This window comes from Octopus bimaculoides, chromosome Z (genome assembly GCF_046866305.1).
Source record: "Octopus bimaculoides isolate indiv1 chromosome Z, ASM4686630v1, whole genome shotgun sequence".
NCBI classification, from domain to species: domain Eukaryota; kingdom Metazoa; phylum Mollusca; class Cephalopoda; order Octopoda; family Octopodidae; genus Octopus; species Octopus bimaculoides.
In genome coordinates this window covers 41,538,186-41,557,649 of record NC_142944.1, presented here as the reverse complement: position 1 = coordinate 41,557,649, position 19,464 = coordinate 41,538,186, and the positions used below count along the sequence as shown (strand labels likewise).

Genomic DNA, 19,464 nt, shown 5'->3' with positions numbered 1-19,464 from the left:
GTAGTCCATTGTCATATCGAATGAGGAGGCCACCCAACACCAACTATACATCATTGTGTTCTTGGTTGATATTAAGTCAGTGGGCTTCAACTGTAAGTAGCAGCAATAAATTTGCTAAGATCGAGACGTCTGATTCAGTTTGTGACATAGACAAGTCGTAAATACACTATAAAACAAAATATGACCTGCTCTAGTCTTAGAACAAAATTCTGTTGCCGATTCATAGTTAGGTATCATATGGCAAAAAAGTTTGTAGATACAGCGGGGAATGCTTGCCGTCAGGATGTGTGCGCGTGCATTTAAGGTTTTGTAAGCTTTTATCGTTTCCTAGTATTGACGTGGTGGATTTGAGGGTTGGTCGATGGCCTGATGTCCCCTTCCTCCCATCACACACCCTGACACCATCTCTCTATCCGATTTGTTTATTGCAGCTTCAGTGTTATATAGTTTTATGGTTTAGTCGGAAGAAGGGGCAGAAAGAATCCATGGCCTTTTGTAGGAAAAAGAGAGAGAGAGAGAGGGGGGGATATGGAGGGAGGAGGGGAAGTAGCCACTTCATGGGTCGATGAAGTGCGTCAAGAAATCGCATTGTACTCAAACCCGAAACTGGGCCTTAAATGCTTGCAACAAAGTGGACCCAAAGGAAACCACAGCGCCAAAAAGTGGTCCTTAAAAGGATAAAAGATTAAGTCTACTACCTTAAATATCAAAAGATAGAATTCTCTGACAGGCTTCCATGCAGTTTCCTTCTACTCAATTCCTGTTACACGTTTGTCTGCTCGGCTTGAGATTAAGATAGAAAGTATTTGGTAAGAACGCCTTGCCAGCATGAGCGAAACCGAACCCATATGACACACAGCAAATGCACCGTTCGTGTCTCAGTATGAATATAAGAAAGTTGAAACGTAATTTCATTTCTTCGTCTTTGTGTTTGTTTGTTTGTTTTTTTTTAATTTTTCTTTTTTTCTCCAGAAATAAACACGGTAGTAAAATGAACATCACCCTATGCTGCACGTACCACTATAACCATAGCAACAACGGCATCAATGACAACGAATGCCGCAACCAGCACCATTACTACACCACCACCACTACCGCCGCCGCCACAACAAAAGATACGGTAAGAAGAGATACAGTTTCAAATATTGTTTTTCTGAAATATTTTGACATTTCAATCAATAAAGCTTTTTAGAAAAAATAATAAGACACCAACAAGAGAATGGGAAGGGGAAAGGAAGATATGCGGTTGGGAGATATGCTAGAAATAGCAGTTAAAAAGAGAGAGAGAGAGAGAGAGAGAGAGGGGGGAGAGAGGGAGAGAGAGATTGGCTAGAGAGGTGTGCATGTAGTTGGGAGACAGGCTAGAAATAGCAGCTGAAAGAAGAGAGAGAAAAGTGTAATGTGGTTGGGATCTATGCTTGAAATAGCAGTTAGAGAGATCTAAGGGAGAGATTGACAGAAAGAGGTGTGTATGTGGCTGGGTGACATGCAAGAAATAACAGTTAGAGAGAGAGAGAGAGAGAGAGAGAGAGAGAGAGAGAGAGAGAGAGAGAGAGAGAAAGATTGAAAGATATGAAAGAGATTGTGGGGGAGGGTATGTGGTCGGGAGACCTGCTAGAAATACCAATTAAAAGAGTTGTGAAAGAATTCAAAAGTGACAAGACAGAAAAAGAGTAACTGTGCGCACGCGCAAGTATTTGCATGAATAAGTGTGTGTGTGTGTGTGTGAGAGAGAGAGAGAGAGAGAGAGAGAGAGAGAGAGAGAGGGGCGTTAGAGAGAGGGGCGTTAGAGAGAGGGGCGTTAGAGAGAGGGGCGTTAGAGAGAGTGTGGAGAGTGCGTCTGCATGCTTATGTCGTCGGTAGACATGCTACGATTATTAATTTTCTAAAAGAACTTCCAAAGTAATTAAGAGTAACTAGAGATACAAGAGCAGAAAGAAATATAGAAGTCTCACTGGTTTGTTGCGAAGGGTTATGGCCAGGTGGTTAAGGTTGTTCAACCCTTGACCAGAATCTTGTGAGTTCGATTCCTGGACTGGTTGGATGGTGTGCGTTGTATCTTCACACAAGGCACTTCATTTCATGTTACTGTAGTCTACTCAGTTGAATATGATGACCAACCGAGTGTTGATACAATTCTCTCTCTCTCTTTCCCTTTCTTCATGTATAATTCTGATATGCCACTGGGTCAAAGAGAGAGCCTCGAGGACGTCTGTCTGTTCGTGGTTACATGGATAGCTAAATTTACTAGCGCAGTCCATGTAACCAAACCATGCTTGTTGGCGGATGACGGTTAGCTACATTAAGTTAACCTGCAGAGCTGCAAGAAGTGGTTATCAAACAGCTTTTCATTCACCTTATTATTAAGTTCTCAGTGCACAGTGTCGAGAACATACAAAATAATCTTGGAAAAATATCTTTGATCTTAAATCAGCTAGTTCATAACTATTATTTATTTCTCTATGGACTCCATAGTTTACTATTGTACACTGGTGGACTCCCATAGCCATTCGATGTTGAAATATGTTTTCAAAACTCCTATTTTGTTTTTCACACATTGTGTAGGTTAAACAATGTAAAACGTTACGGACATAAACCATGCTGTTTCTTGCAATGAATACATCTAAAGTAAATGTATTTTCATGGACCCTTAATATAAAACTTGTGGGGTTTCCAATTTGTTTCAATGAACCACCAAAATCTTATATGGATCTCTGCTGAAAACCAATGAGCTAGATCAAGACCGACCCAAGTTTACACAGCACCAAAACTAACAACAGCAGCAGTAGCAGCAGCAACACAAACAGCAACACCACCGACCACAGTGTCAAACTGACTCATTTCATCTGAGGCCAGTTATTTGGTTTATTAATACAGAGAGCCAAAAAGAGAAATTCTTGATGCAAATATCTTTTATTTATTTATTTATTTTCTTCCTTTCTTTGCACACCGACACCTTTATTTTAATAAAGGAAGGAAGAGTAAGTTACTCTGATGAGGTAACACTCCGTGCTAATCAATTGCTAATCAAATTCGTATTTATATACATATATATATACATATATATATACATATACATATATATACATACATATATACATATATATATATATATATATATATATATATATATATATATATATATATATATATATATATATACATATATATACATATATATATAAAAATACATATATATATATACATACATATATATATATATATATATATATATATATATATATATATATATCACCTTATAGTAGGTATATATCTAAATTTTGTACGACTCTTACTCTGCCTTTTATTCCCCCCTCATTTTTCTTCCTTTCTCTTGCTCCCCCTCTCTCACATTTCTTGGCCCTCCTTTTTTTTAACTCCCACTATTTCCCACTCGTTTATCTCCCCTACACCGTTCCCTTTGTTTCTGATTTTTTCTAATCCTCCAATACCTACCCATCTCTCCTCCATCCACGTGACCGGTGTCCAGCCAGCCATGATCTTTCTTTCTTGGCCTGACTGTCGAACGCCAACACCTCTTATGTCTATCTCCCATGTTCCTGCCTTTAGGCTTTCACTTCATACACGCCAGCCCAATTTGAACCGTTCACAGTCGAAAGACGCCTGTTGTTATTGTTGTATTCCTAATTGTGTACCATGTTCTCCGTTTTTGTTTTTGTTTTTTGGGGTTTTTTTTTTTTTGTCTTTGTTGCCGTACACATTCGCTAGCTTTCTTACAAAGGGATCTAATGCTCTTAGCTTAGACTTTTTTGGGACAACCAGATCGAACAATCTCAAGAGTAACTGTTCGAAATGGTCCTGACTTATGGTGCTTCACTGATGAAAGAAAGCCAAGAATGACCCGTCTTTGTTTTTTGCCTGTCCTTCTAATTGTTGTTTCTCTTGTCCGCTTTGTGTTGTGTATATGTCCGAACGTTTTAATGCCCTCTATTCCGTTTTTTGTTCCACTTACACACACACACACACACACACACACACACACACACATATATATATATATATATATATATATATATATATATATATATATATATATATATACGAGTGAGGCACCATACAACCTAAAGGTTCGTCGGTTCCTATCACGATCTGACGAAACTAAGTTGCATGGGGACGTAGGTATGTGTGTCATTATTTAGTTTTATTTCAAGATTTCTTTCCCCTAGAGAAAGAACCGGTTTCTAACCTAGATCCAGGACTGCTTCATTGGAATTCCAACAGCATCAACAGGGTATTTTGGGATGTATGTGCATATATGTGCAGTATTTGAAGTCAGTATGTGTGCAGATTCGTATGTTTTGTTTTATGTATGTATTCTCCTGCATATAGTCGCTTGTCTAAACATGCGCATATATACTTAAATGATAAACTTCTGGAAAGCTTTACAAATATTCTAGAGTTCCAGTGATAGCTTAGACCTGTAGTTTTCGAATCAGCTTTCAACTTGAGAAGCCTAATTTTTCAAGATTGGTACTTACGTACATACATACATACATACATACATACATACATACACGTATACATACATACACACGTATGTATGTATATGTATATATTCACACACACATACACGCTTTATATATATATATATATATATATATATATATATATATATATATATATATATATATATATATATATATATATATATATATATATATATATATATGTATATGAAGGGCATCCAGTTGTAGAAACTCTGCCAGATCAGATCGGAGCTTGGTGCAGCCATCTGGTTCGCCAGTCCTCAGTCAAATCGTCCAACCCATGCTAACATGGAAAGCGGACGTTAAACGATGATGATGATGATGATATATATATATATATATATATATATATATATATATATGGGAGAATATACAAATAATAACAACAGACGAGGACAGGTGGTGTAAATAACAAAAGTATATATTAGTATGACGCTCGGGAATACGGAAATATATATATATATATATATATATATATATATATATATATATATATATATATATATATATATATATACTGCAATCTTGGTAAATATCTTTCACGATAATGTGGTTTGGTATCAAAATACTTAAACCTTGTCTTCCGTTATCGGATTGAAAGATTTCTTAAAGTTATCAAATAACAATATGACAACAATGACTTGTAAATATGTCGTTAGAAATAGTTTTAAGGAATTGGTAGCTTCGTCATGCCACAAGTACATGCTATTTATTTCGCGATCGACCGATTTACAAAAAATGGCCTTCAAATTTTCCCAAATTCACCCAAGCTCCTTAGATAAAGGGGTGCACTCAGCAGTCTTGTATGATGTATATATACTTCCCAGCAATGGGTATTAAACATCCTTTCTTTTGTTTGCCTCGCATGGCCACATCCCGATAATAAAAGAAGTAAATAAAAAAAAAAAGATATATATATATAATTTAGAGAAAAGAACCAAAGTTTATGAACTCATCCATGAAAATCCGCAGTCACATATAGAAAAATTTAATAAGTAAATACACTAAAAAGAAGTATAATGAAATACAAAGTAATAATCATTAAAATAATTTATGACTATTACTTTGTATATGATTATTACTTTGTATTTTATTATAGTTCTTTTTTGTGCATTTACTTATTAAATTTTTCTGTATGTGACTGTAGATTTTCATGGATGAGTTCATAAACTTTGATTCTTTTCTCTAAATTATATATTTATATATTATATACAGTGAAACTTAATTTAATTTTAATTTTTGCTAAATTGAATTTGAGTTTTTACCTGTAAATTTGGATTTTTTTAAAATCCAATGAAGTGAAGTACGCTCTTTGCTAGAAATAGCAACCGATAAATTATCGGTGCCATGTAGAGCTTCGCTGAATGTCTAACAGGCAGAGATGTTTGCAAGCGGGGAATATAGGAAAATTCTATCTTACCTCTACGAAGACCGTTATAGTAATGAAGGATAATTCAAGACTGCAGTTCTGAACTCTTCAGATCTCCTGTGTGTATGCACGAATCTGATTAGGTCTCATCAGTTAGATGTGCTGTAACGACGGAAATTTCAAAAGATTCACTGCACCTCTGCTTGTTTACTCGGTTGAAAATCATAGTTGAAATTCGAACCAAGATCAGTGAAAAGATATGCAAGAGATATAAATATTATTAAAATTAATATTATTATCTAGCAAGAATAAAGCACCATAAGAGATATAAACAAGCAGAGATGTAGTGAATATTTTGAACTTTCAGTCATTGCGGCACATCCAACTGTTGAGAACCAATCAGATTCGTGCATATACACACGTGATCTGAAAAGTTCGAAACTACAGTCGTGGATTATCCTTCATTCCTCTAACGGTCTTCCTAGAGGTAAGAGAGAATATTACAAGTAGAAAGATATATTTTTCAACGCGTAAGCTCTGATAGAACAGCATATACGATAAAATCCTTAGAGAACAGAAAAATCTATCAGCAACCAGCACGCGTTGAAAAACATCTCTTTCTACTTGTACTACAATACATTTCAGCGCTTCAAAAAAGCATATTGTTTCCTTACATATGATGCAGTTTATATATATATATATATATATATATATATATATATATATATATATATATATATTTATTTATTTATTTATGTGTTTCAGCCAAGTGGCTGCGGTCATGCTGGTGCACCACCGTGATTTTCACGTTCCTTGCATGGCTCTTCTCCCCCACCTGACATGGTCCAATCAAGAGTTTTGATGGTACATCTGGTGTATAAGAGAATTTGACACAGCTGCCCTAAACTGCGTCTCATTACGAGCCATTGGTTCGTCTGGTATCGTGGAGAGGAAAGCGTCAAGTTTTGTCTTGAAGACCTCCGCATCCATGTCTTGCATGTCTCTCAAATGTTTTGGCAGGGCATTGAAGAGCTGAGGTCCTCTGAAACCGAGGCTGCTGCAGTATCTCGTTCTTATGTGAGATGCAGTGGACGGTACCTTTGGCACCATGCAGTGGCGACCCGTGCGGGCATTCCTGTAGTACTTGATACCAAAGTTTGGCACCAGTCCTTCCAGTATTTTCCATATGTATATTATTACATATCTCTCCCGCCTGCGCTCCAGGGAGTAGAGACCTAGTGCCTTCAGTCGCTCCCTGTAGTTCATCTGTTGGACTGTGGCGATCTTTTTTGTATAGTGCCGCTGAATTGCCTCGAGTTCTGCTGTCCGCTTAACACTGTGTGGTGACCACAACTGAGAGCAATAGTCTAGGCGGCTCAGAACAAATGTCTTCCATAGAATCAACATGACTTTTTGATCCCTTGTACGGAAAGTCCTCAGTATCCACCCCGCCAGTTGTCTGCACCTTGCTGTCAACTTGATAATGTGCATGTGAAATGATGCATCACTACACATGTTGATGCCCAGATCTCTAACTGTTTGTGGTTCTGGGATTGCAGTACCTCCAGGCCCTGTGTATGCCAGTTGGGAGGTACTTGTGGTCTTGTAGCGCAGTACTTGAACTTTTTTTGCATTGAACTGCATATTATTTTGCTCTGCCCACTCATATATTGCATTTAGGTCATTCTGCAGGCTTACAATATCATCAGGATTCTTTATTGCCTGAGATATCTTTGTGTCATCAGCATAGCTAGTGACAGTGGCTCTCCGAGTGACCGTGGGCATGTCCAGAAGGGCCACTATGAACAGTAGTGGCCCCAGAACAGTTCCCTGAGGAACACCGCTCAATATTTGTGTTTCCCTAGATAGTTCTCCATTGGCTGCAACTGTCTGACTTCTACCATTCAGGAAGTCATGCAGCCACTCTCCTAATTTACCAGCTATGCCAAGGTTTCGCAGCTTGTGACATATCAAGCCATGATCAACTTTGTCAAAGGCTTTTGCAAAGTCGAGATATATCACATCATATAATTATTATATGATCGAACGCCACACATCCATTTCCAAGTAAGTTTTTTATATATATATATATATATATATATATATATATATATATATATATATATATATATATATATATATATATATATATATATATATATATATATATATATATATATATATATATATATATACACATATATATATACATATACATACATATATAATGCGTGCACAGACACACACGCATATATATATATATATATATATATATATATATATATATAAGAAAATTTGTTGTTGAAAATGCATCTAAATTTGAAAAATGCTATTGTTTTTAAATAAATTTATTTACATATACACCAAACTAGCTTCAACATTTTTCTTCTTTTGTTTATCAATGATAGAAATCTAAAATTATGAATTAGAAAAACATGTTTAAAAGTTTCAATGTTTTACAAGTTTCAGTAAAATTAAATATGATTTAAATATTCATAACATTCAGTAATACAAAAATTTGGATAATATTGTTTAAATGCACAAAATTCAATAGTGTTAGAAGTGATCGATAAGAAACGATCGATAAGAAACGAACATCAAATGTTCGGTCATAAACATTTAAATCATATTTGATTTTACTGAAACTTGTAAACATTGAAACTTTTAAACATGTTTTTTCTAATTCATAATTTAAATTTTTTACCATTGATAAACAAAAAATATTGTTGAAACTAGTTTGGTATATATGTAAATAAATGTATTTTAAACAATTACGAGTTTTTCAAATTTAGGTTCATTTTCAACAACAAATTTCCTATATTTTTTCCTGCATGGAAATACACCTTCTCTTTTGTTTTATACATACATACATACATACATACATACATACACACACACACACTCACACACACACACACACACACACACACACACACACACACACACACACACACACACACACACACACACATATATATATATATATATATATATATATATATTCGACAAGAAATAATTTTTGCCTCCTTTTATGGAGACAAAAATGGTTAATAAGACTGCAAAGAAGAAGTGGTCAAATGTAATTGAAACAGATAAAAAAAAAAACATTGATCAGAGAACAAACATCAAATTCGAGTGAACGACTTTATATATAACACCGCTCCTCCAAACATTTGACCATATATAAATATTACCATGGCCCTTAAACACATAAAGTATACATATACAAAACACACAGAAGGTAAAAAATATACATGCGAATAAAAATACAGATATATAGAACGGCCTATCAAGAAGGTATACACAATCGACTAAAAATTATAAAGCGTGTTATGCGACTAAAAACTTAAATAAAATGAAACATAAGTCAACTAAAAAACATTTTATCAGGTATAGGCGGAATTTTCCAATTTTTCAATATGTACTTCGACATACGTTTACAGCCGCTGAAAGTTTCAGACCAATGTTTCAGTAATGAGTTAGACATCTTCGATTTGAAAACGATCTGAGCTCTTTCAGCTAAACATAGCTTACATACCGGATTAGCTTGTCGATTATTTTTCCAGCTTTATAATCTAACGAGGATAACACTGTTACATTTATTACTTTTTATTTTTTACTTCTTCGTCTTTCGTTCCTTAACCTTTCACGTTTTGTATAAGCTTCCTTCTCAACTTTTCGTATTTCTTTTCTCTCATTCAATTTTTAGTTCATTATGATGTGTGGCTTGTGGCTGATGAATGTTTGAGGTATTTTTCAACATATGAAACTATTAGTAGCTCATGAAATCATGTATTGTGTCTATTAAATAATATGTGCCTCTCACCAGATGGAGTGCATTTTTGGTGATCTTACCATCACGGAACAGTACATTAGGGTGTATGTGAAGATTATATAATGTGTATGCACATTCGAATCAGAATTGATGACTTGACTAAAAGCAAATTCTGAAACGGCTGTGGACATTTGCAATTGGATCATATTTGCCTCTTATTCCCTAGAATTCATCCAACAACTGCATGACAAACTGATGGAAGATCCGAGAAAGGAAATGCAAGTTTTGGCGCGAGAGTTAGGTGTTGGAATTTCCTTCATGAAGCTGGCCCTGAGTGAGAACTTTCACTACCACTTGTACAAGAAGCAGAAGGGACACATTGTGACTGCCAAAACCCAGGAGAACCGTTTTACGAAGGCAAAATACTTCTGCCAAAATCAGTAGTACAACACTCAGAACAATAGGTGATTTGCCTACAATCCATGTGATAGTCCACATATAAAAGCTAAGTTCCTCCAAACTGTGAAGGTCTTTGGGTGTGTCTCCAGCGAGGGTGGCGTCATGCCGCCCTACATCTTTGAATAGGGCCTTAAGAAATTGTGTAAAGCTACTGGAGACTATAGTCAAACTCGGTTTGGAGAGGATTACTGATGGAAGACCATATGTGTGGCAGCAAAATTCGCTGCTCGCCATTCCCCACAAAAGAGTCAGTAATTGTAGGAAAATTTCTACGATTCCACCAGCCTCAATTTCAGGCGCTGTAATTCTTCTCATTGTAATCCAATGGATTACTATGTGTGAGGCGCGGTTGATAACCATCAATCGCTCTTCCTAAAATACCACAGCAGAGCAAGTAATCAAGATACAGGACGAGTTCGAAAACCTTCCCAGGAACACAGTGAGGAATGCAAGCACCAGGTTCTGGAGTCCTCTTGAAGTTGTGGTGGAAGCTGAAGGCAATTTGCTTTGTAAGCATTTATATCCCAGCTATAATCTAATAGATATCTTTTGGATTTTTTAAAAATGCATTTGTTTTTGGATGCAATATTGTTTTATTTTCCTTTTACGCAAACTTATCAAATTTATCCTGAACATCCTACTTAATAAGTAAATATAGCCACACATATATAACTATACATGCATATATTTACGCGCGCGCGCACACACACACACACACGCACACGCGCGCATATACAAGCAAGCCAACGAAAGAACCTCTACGTGGTCATTTTTCCAGCTAGATATTTATAATCACTATATTTACTTCGATATATACTCATCCCTCAACTCATTGCATTACGCACTCCGAGATACACTCGACCACAATAACAAAATAAACAAATAAGACCACAGGATGGTTACTACTGGAGTAACTTTGATCATGTATTTTGCCGGGTGTTAAACAACTACAGTATTTCTGAAAAAAAGGCGTTAAATGAAAACTAAAGGATCGGAACTTGCTATGTTGAAAAGATTTACGACTATAAAATGTTTGTTTTATAAATTGTTGGTCCGTTTCAGACGCTTCTCTTTCCGTTTTTTTTACCTTTTTTCTTTTCTTCCTTTTGTTTTTTTATAAGATCATAAACTTCTTTCATGAGATATAAACGCCTGTAACCTTTCCTACGGGGTTTTTTTTTCGTCTTTTTTGGAACTTTTTGCCTTGCAATTCATTTTATTGTTCTTATTTCTAAGTGGTGTTTTTTTGTTTTTTTGTTTTGTAGTTTAGTCAGGAGGAAGAGTAACGCCCAAAAACTTTTTGTAGCGCCTCTATGACTGAGTGTGACTGAGCGACTGAAAAATGGTAATAGTGTTGTTGTTGTTGTTGTTGTTGGTGGTGGTGGTGGTGGTGGTGGTGGTGGTGGTGGTGGTGGTGGTGGTGGTGGTGGTGGTGGTGGCGGTGGCGACGGTGGCGGCAGCGGCGGCGGCGGGGGGATGGGGCGGGGGATGGGGGCGGTGGTGGTGACGGTGGTGGTGGTGGTGGTGACGACGATGATGATGATATGTTGATGATGCTCATTATAACAATGACGATACTGACAACGACGACATTGATGATGATGGTGGTTCGAATTCCACTGAGTTCAAATTCCACCGAAGTAGATTTTGCATTTTAACCTTTTGAGGTCGATGAAATAAGTACCAGTTGAGCACGGGGGTTTATGTAAAATTATTATAGTAGTGGTGGTAGTGATGATGATAGGGTGGAGGAGGATGTTGATTATTGTGGCGGGCGCGATAATGATAGTAGCTGTGGTGATGAAGTTCTGACAGTAGTGGTAGTGGCAGTTATGGGGAACCTAAAACTGATAGTATTGAAATCATTTCTACCCTGCAAGATAGAAGCAGCCAAAGAGGCGGTTATGGTGGTGGTAGTGTTGTTGCTAAACTGTGAGACAAGTTAATGTCTACGATTCAAGAACAGACATTTGTCCATCGTTTTTTTTATTTCCCCTCTTCTCAATATCACTTACAATTACGGACCGGATGCCCACGGTAGAAGACCTGACTAAATGACTTCCACAAAATGACCACCTCAACTGATGTATCATGAACATCATTTATAATACGTAACATTACAGCATAGCCATAGCGCCATCATTGATCCATATCTGACTGAAATATTTTACAGTGAATAGAGTTTTAACAGAATCGATTTGTTTTCTGTATTTCTACGGTAAAATTACGTTGCGGGCCCATGCAGCCGTACACCCTGCCAAGGTTCTCTCCGTCCATTCTTTGATATCATCTCTCTATCTTCTCCTTGGTGACCATGTACCCCTGAGAATGCGGACTGAAAGGTCCTGAGCCCGAGGCTACAAAGAAACAACAATATTGCAGCATTCACGTTCTGACCATCAACTTTCGTTCCGATCTCAACTTCTTCAGGACGAAATCATTTGACTCGCAAGACACCCCACGGTCCACAGTGCTCACCTATATCACGTCACCTCGAACGACCGCTTCATTCCCATACAAGCCCACTAACCAGGTCGGGGATTTAGAAGTTTTTGCGTCTATACTTTTGCAGAGGACATATTGTACTGATTAGCTTCAGGGTTAATCTTCCTTTATCAAGTGATTGAACATTGAATTCCAAACAGCTTACGGTTGTAAGTAAACCTACTCGCACCTCTCCTCCGACGATGTAATAATCTTTTCTACTATAGGCCAGTAGTTTCGGAGAAAGGCGCCAGTCGATTACATCGACCCTAGTGCTCAGCTGAGACTTATAAGCATAAACGGCAAAGTCGACCTCGGCGAAATTTGAACTCAAAAGGCAGAGACGAATAAAATTCCGCTAAGCACTTTATCCGGCGTGCTAACGCTTCTGCCAGCGGAATCTGAACCGACAAAATTCCGTATAAACGGACAAAATGCTCAGCGGCATTTCGTCTGGTTTGCAAACGGTTCTGCAAGCTTGCCACCTTAAATAGCTATGTAATAACAATAATGGCAAGCGGTCATCATTCTTCCTTACATGAGCAAATCTGCAAAAGATAAAATGCAGGCTTCAAGTGGGTGAGGGGAGGACAGAGAATTTCTAGTACCTTCTGATTAGGTCTACCTCCCTTTGAAGAGACTGTTAATTATTTAAGGCTGTTATTACATGAAAAGAAAGTTGGAAAATGCATCCCGTTATTAAGTAAATAATGCCGATCATTCTTTTTATAACTCTATTGCAAAGTCATTGCATTGCTGTCACGCTGAGGTTGATTCTTTGAAGCTTTTTTGCCAATTATAATAATCCTATTATTTTGGCAGGTAATATTTTATTTCCTGCAAAGGCTGAAAGGAAAAGACGACCTAAGTTGTTGGATTTGAAGAATACATAGAAATAACTGCTACATGAAAACTGAATAGTAAAGCATTTAAGACCACAACTGTAAAACTTTCAATACGTTTAAAATATCACCCGTGGTGACGAGAACAATTGTAATCAAAATAATTGCTTCTGCAGAGGAAAAAAAAAAAACAGGTGAGATAATCCGAAACAATAATAAATTAAGGTGGCATGCAGGGTTGGGTGATTACAAGGGTCGTTTTGCAACCATGTAGTTTCGGATTTAGCCCAACTGCGTAGTAACTCAGGCAAGTAACTTCTAGCCCAGACAAAAAAGGACTTGACTTCTTAGTGAATATGATAGATGAACACTATCTGAAAACACGTCATATACATACATACACACACATACACATACACACAAACACACACATATAAACACAAAGACACACGCGTCTACATATAACGTTCATATATACGCATATATATATATATATATATACACACACACATTTTTATATGTACGTGTGTATATACGTATGAGTGTATGTACGCTCATATACATATATCTACAGCAATCCTTCGACCGTCGCGGATGTTACGTTCCAAACCATCCTGTGATAGGGGAAAATACGCGAGGTAGAAACATTAGTGTACTGTATATTTTTTTTTAAATTGTTTTGATAATTTGTAAATATTTATTTTAGCAAAACAACAAAACGGTGGAATCGAAGTAATCTTAAATAATAAACCGTGATATAACGAGTAATTACTATCTATCTATCTATCTATCTATCTATCTATCTATCTATCTATCTATCTATCTATCTATCTGTGTCAACACCCGTTAAAAGGAGGACTGGGCATGCCGTGGTTGATGATGCGCAGACACGCGCTGAGACTGCGACATCTCCGGCTCTACGTAGACAGCGGTGAACAGGTGTGGTCGCCGTTTGTGCGGCGCGCTTTCCCGCAGCTCGTCTCCATGACCGAACTGCAGTCATGGATCAAGAAGAGGCCGAGGAAGGGCGAATGGCACCGCGAGTGTCGCGCTGCTCTTCGGCAACTCCAACAACCCGGGTCAACCTTGAGCGACTGCATCACAACTAACGCATTCTATAGTGGATTAGTGGAGGGAAGGTACGACGATGATCTCGGGGCGAACCTGGGCGTCGACGAGGAATACCTGACCCGCCTGTTTAAGACGACCTTCGGGCCGGGACCTATGGACAACTTCCAGAGATCCCTGGCCTGGCAGTGCTATCGAGAAGCACTACCCGTTCGGGATAAGCTCTACAGGCATGGCTCGAGAAACACGGGGCCGACCTGTCCGAGATGCCGGCAGAGCGACGAAACCGTTCTGCACGCACTCGTACAGTGTCCCACCATTTCCGAGCTGTGGGCTTATGTCGAACAACTGCTATCGCGTGTGGGATGAGTCGGTCTATCAGCCGAGTCTATCGTGAATATTGTCGCGCCTCCTTCCTTTAAACGGGAAGGAAGAGCTATTTTCATCGTACTTGTGGCTATGGCGAAAGAATGTGTATGGTGGACGCGTCTGAAAGGTCTAGAGACAAAGACTTTCCTCTCTGGGCAATCTCTCATCAACTTCTTCAAGTATCACCTGAAGAGGAAGTTGAGAGTAGAAAGGGAAGTCTTGTCTAGTGAATGCTTCAAAAAAAGATGGGTGAATGTAGCAAGGATGGCACGTGTGAACGACGGAGCCATCTTGAGCATAACCCTATGAACAAGAAAAAAAAAATAAAACAAAAAGGCAAAAGAGAGTCACTTACTGTTATAGTTTCTTCAATGAGAATATTGACCAAGGTTACCGTGGTCTTTTCCGTAGGCTTTTCCTTCCACGGCTAAACCTAAACTGTCCTCCCCTCTTTTTACACGAGAACATTACTGTGTGATACACGATCCCTATTGATCGGCCTTTCCTTTTCTTTTTTTTTCGATCCCTTTTGATCGAACTGCCCCTTTTTCCCTTCCTACGATCCCTTTTGATCGACACCACCAATTTTTTTTTTTTTTTTTTTTTTTCCTTCCTTCCCCCTCCCAAAAAGAAAAGCTCTACATTGTATTTGTCCCATCTTCGTTGAGCCCTGTGTGGCTAATAAAAGAAATGTATCTGTGTCTATCTATCTATCTATCTATCTGTCTGTCTGTCTGTCTGTCTGTCTATATGTGTGTGTGTCTATCTATCTATCTGTCTATCTATCTATCTATCTATCTATCTATCTATCTGTCTGTCTGTCTATATGTCTGTGTGTCTATCTATCTATCTGTCTATCTATCTATTTATCCATCTGTGCGTCTGTCCGTCCGCCCGTCTGTCCGTCCGTTCGTCCATCCATCTATCCATCTATCTATCTATCCATCTATCTATCTATCCATCTATCTATCTATCCATCTATCTATCTATCTATCTATCTATCTATCTATCTATCCATCTATCTATCTATCTATCTATCTATCTATCTATCTATCCATCTATCCATCTATCCATCTATCTATCTATATATATATATATATATTTATATGTCTGTCTGTCTATCTTACGAATGTATATTGATTGACATTCAATATTCGATATTACATAAGTGTGTATATACATAAATGCATAAAAACATGCATACATAGATAAAAACATATATATTGACATATTCTTTTATTCTTTTATTCTTTTATTCTTTTATTCTTTTATTCTTTTATTCTTTTATTCTTTCACTTGTTTCAGTCATTAGACTGTGGCCGTGCTGGAGCATCGCCTTGAAAAATTTTAGTCGAATGAAGTGACTCCAGTACATTGTAATTATCGCTCCGTTTGCCGAACCGCCATGTTACGGGGGACATAACACCGGTTGTCAAGCTGTGGTGGGGACAAACACAGACACCTTCTCCCCATATACATGCACACGACGGCCTTCTTTCAGTTTCCCTCTAGAAAATCTACTCACAAGGATTTAGTCGGCTCGAGGCTACAGCAGAAAATATTTGTCCAAGGTGTCACACAGTGGGACTGAACCTGGAACCATGTGGTTGGGAAGCAAGCTTTTTACCACACAGCCACTCCTATATATATATATAGATGCAAATACATTTACATGCATACTTGCATATATAAATACATGTATACATGCTTGCATAAAAACATGCATATATATATGTACACAAGCATATTTGTGTAGATAAATATTTATGTATATGTGTGTGTGTGTATGTGTATATATATATATATATATATATATATATATATATATATATCACACGAGATTACTTTCGTTTATTCAGTTGCTTATATTACGCGCGCGCGCACACACATACGCACATACACTCACACACACATTCATATACATATATATTGTACATATATATATGTAAAGTATGTATATATATATATCTAGCTAGCTAGCTCAACATACATACACACGCACACGCTTACTTACATGCATACATACATACACACATTCACACATACATACATACATACATACATACATACATACATACATGCATACATACATACATACATACATACATACATACATACATACATATGCACACATACATACATACAAACAAAATTACCCTGTTGTTGACGCTGAAATTGCAATGAAGGAACTTTGGATTTAGGTTAGAAACCGGTTCTTTCTCTATTGGCAAGAAATCTTGAAATAAAACTGAGCAATGACATACATCAGGTACAGTATTTACAGATGAGATCCAGAGATGTTCAATATGGAAAACATTTAGAAGAACTCAAATGATTTGAACTTGCACTCTGAAAGTTTTACTGAGGACTAAGTCTGTGAAGTAAAGAGTGGCTATAAAAGGAGTCCAGGTATGGAAATAATGATGTCAATAAACAAATAAAACCACCTGGGTTTGGTATATAAAATATATTGTATACATGTAAATAGGAAGAAAACAAAAAACTGAAAATATTCAGTCGATGAATACTTATGTATAAATATATATATATATTAACAGAGGAAACTTACATAAAGTACAAAAGACGGAAAGAATTAAAAGGAAGCAGGTATAGTGTTACAAGTCAGACAGCTGTTTCTGGAGAATTGGAGATTCTTCATAAGGAGAATCATAAGGATACACATAAGAAGACTCATAAGGAGACTCGTAAGATGACTCGGAGAGCCTTCATAATATTAGCAGATGTAGGTCACCGGAATATTCAACCAGTAACGGAAGTAAATAAACATTGGATAAATCGGCTTCCGTCTTCAGGGTGGGAAGATAAAAAAAAAACTGACGTTTCAAATCATGATGCACAAGACATACACACTTCACGTCTGGCTGTACAGCCTTTTTGTTTTTTTATTTCACCGTTTCGTTTTTCTGTCTTGTTTTCCGTCTGCCACTACCCTCCACGAAAAAAATTTAATTTGTGTTCGTGGGAAGAACCATTTTAACGATGCGTACTGCCTTAATTCTTCGGAACGCCGGAGTTTTAATGGTGGCAGCTGATGAAGGGGATGTTTCTATGTGGCCTGCTTGTTTGTTGCACCTTGTTTACCATTTTGTCCTTGTTCTTTTGCCACGTCATGTACCCAGTTATGTATCTATATGTACATGTAGATGAACGTATATACATACATGTACACATATATGCATATACTCATATATTGTTTATATATATATATACATACATATATATATATATATATATATATATATATATATATATATATATATATATATATATATATATATACACACACATATGTATATATCCACATATACAAATATCCATATAAATGGTTGCCATGTAGTAAATGAAAAATAATTTAAAATATCGTAGCAGACTGTACAGCAATATTTGTTTAAATTGTTCCATCAACGTAAGTTAAGTATCGTTACATTGACATTTAACGGTTTCGCAAAGATTGCAAATCCAGTGAGAGCTCTCTCCCTCTCTCTCTCTCTCTCTCTCTCTCTCTCTCTCTCTCTCTCTCTCTCCATAAATAAATTATAATTAGGATTTATAAATATAAATTACATATGTGTCTTGCAAACAACTTGCACAAGCAAGTGCTACCAGTCAAGAATTCCGCAAACCGGAAGCCAGCAAGTGTATGGGGTCATCAGGAGAGAATGCGCGCCGTTTCGGGGCCTACCTCTCGACGGCTTCAATGCGCACCGGCCCCCCCTCACTGATATGAGGCCCCGCTTGCTAGATCAACTGATTATTAAACAAAGCCCAATAGTTCTCTAGCCATCGCTCATCGTCTCTTTTTAACCAAATCCAGTGGCTAGCCTTCTCCACTGTAGTTTGGATATCGGTAATGGTGGTATTTACCTTCCGATGAGTTAGGCCTAACGATAACAGCAGTCATTTCACACTGTTTCCTACAAATCCTCTACATCCGACTTCGATTGGAAAATGCTCCGCTTTCCAGCCTACGTCTTCACATTTCTCGAGGAGGTTTTCATAACGGTCCATCTTTCGAGCCCGCGCGGCGTCCATATTATCTTCATGAGGAACCGTTAACTCAACTAGATTTACAACTTATCTTCTTTCACACCACATTAAAATGTCAGGTTTTTCCATAACTGGGATGGGAAAGAATACCTGGCACCCAGGCAAATCTGCAGTCACTTCCCAATAGTCGTTCCACTTTTCATTTCTCACAGGAAGTTTCTTGCTCTTTTTCTTGAAACGGATCCGCTGACCTGAGTGCACGAAGGTAATAAAATCTTTAGATGGGTCTTTCAACGGTTTTTTCTCAGTGTTGTTGAGATGAATTTGGTTCTTCATAGCATTGAAGATAACCTTCAAGACCAGGTTGTGTCTCCATGTATATCTATTCAATGCTAAGGAACAGTTGGAAAGAATATGTTTCAGTGTTCCGACCTTTCCGCATTTGCATATATCATTCTCTGAGACGTTCCATCTTACGAGATTCCTAGGTGACGGCAAAACATCATAGGATGAACGAATCAGAAAACTTAGCCGAGATGTCGTCCACTTCCATATTTCATCCCAACGTATCTTCCTCTCAAC

The 19,464-nt window shown here is 37.4% G+C and overlaps 1 protein-coding gene across 7 annotated transcripts in view; it reads left to right on the top strand.

Moving 5' to 3' along the window:
- LOC128249592 (uncharacterized) overlaps nt 1-19,464 on the top strand; it is a 245,488-nt gene that overhangs the window by 106,453 nt on the left and 119,571 nt on the right. For all 7 annotated transcript variants that reach the window (XM_089365231.1, XM_089365237.1, XM_089365235.1 and 4 more), the window contains one exon: nt 973-1,120. In XM_089365231.1, the coding sequence (XP_089221357.1) occupies nt 973-1,120 (148 nt within the window). The remainder of the gene's footprint in view (nt 1-972; nt 1,121-19,464) is intronic.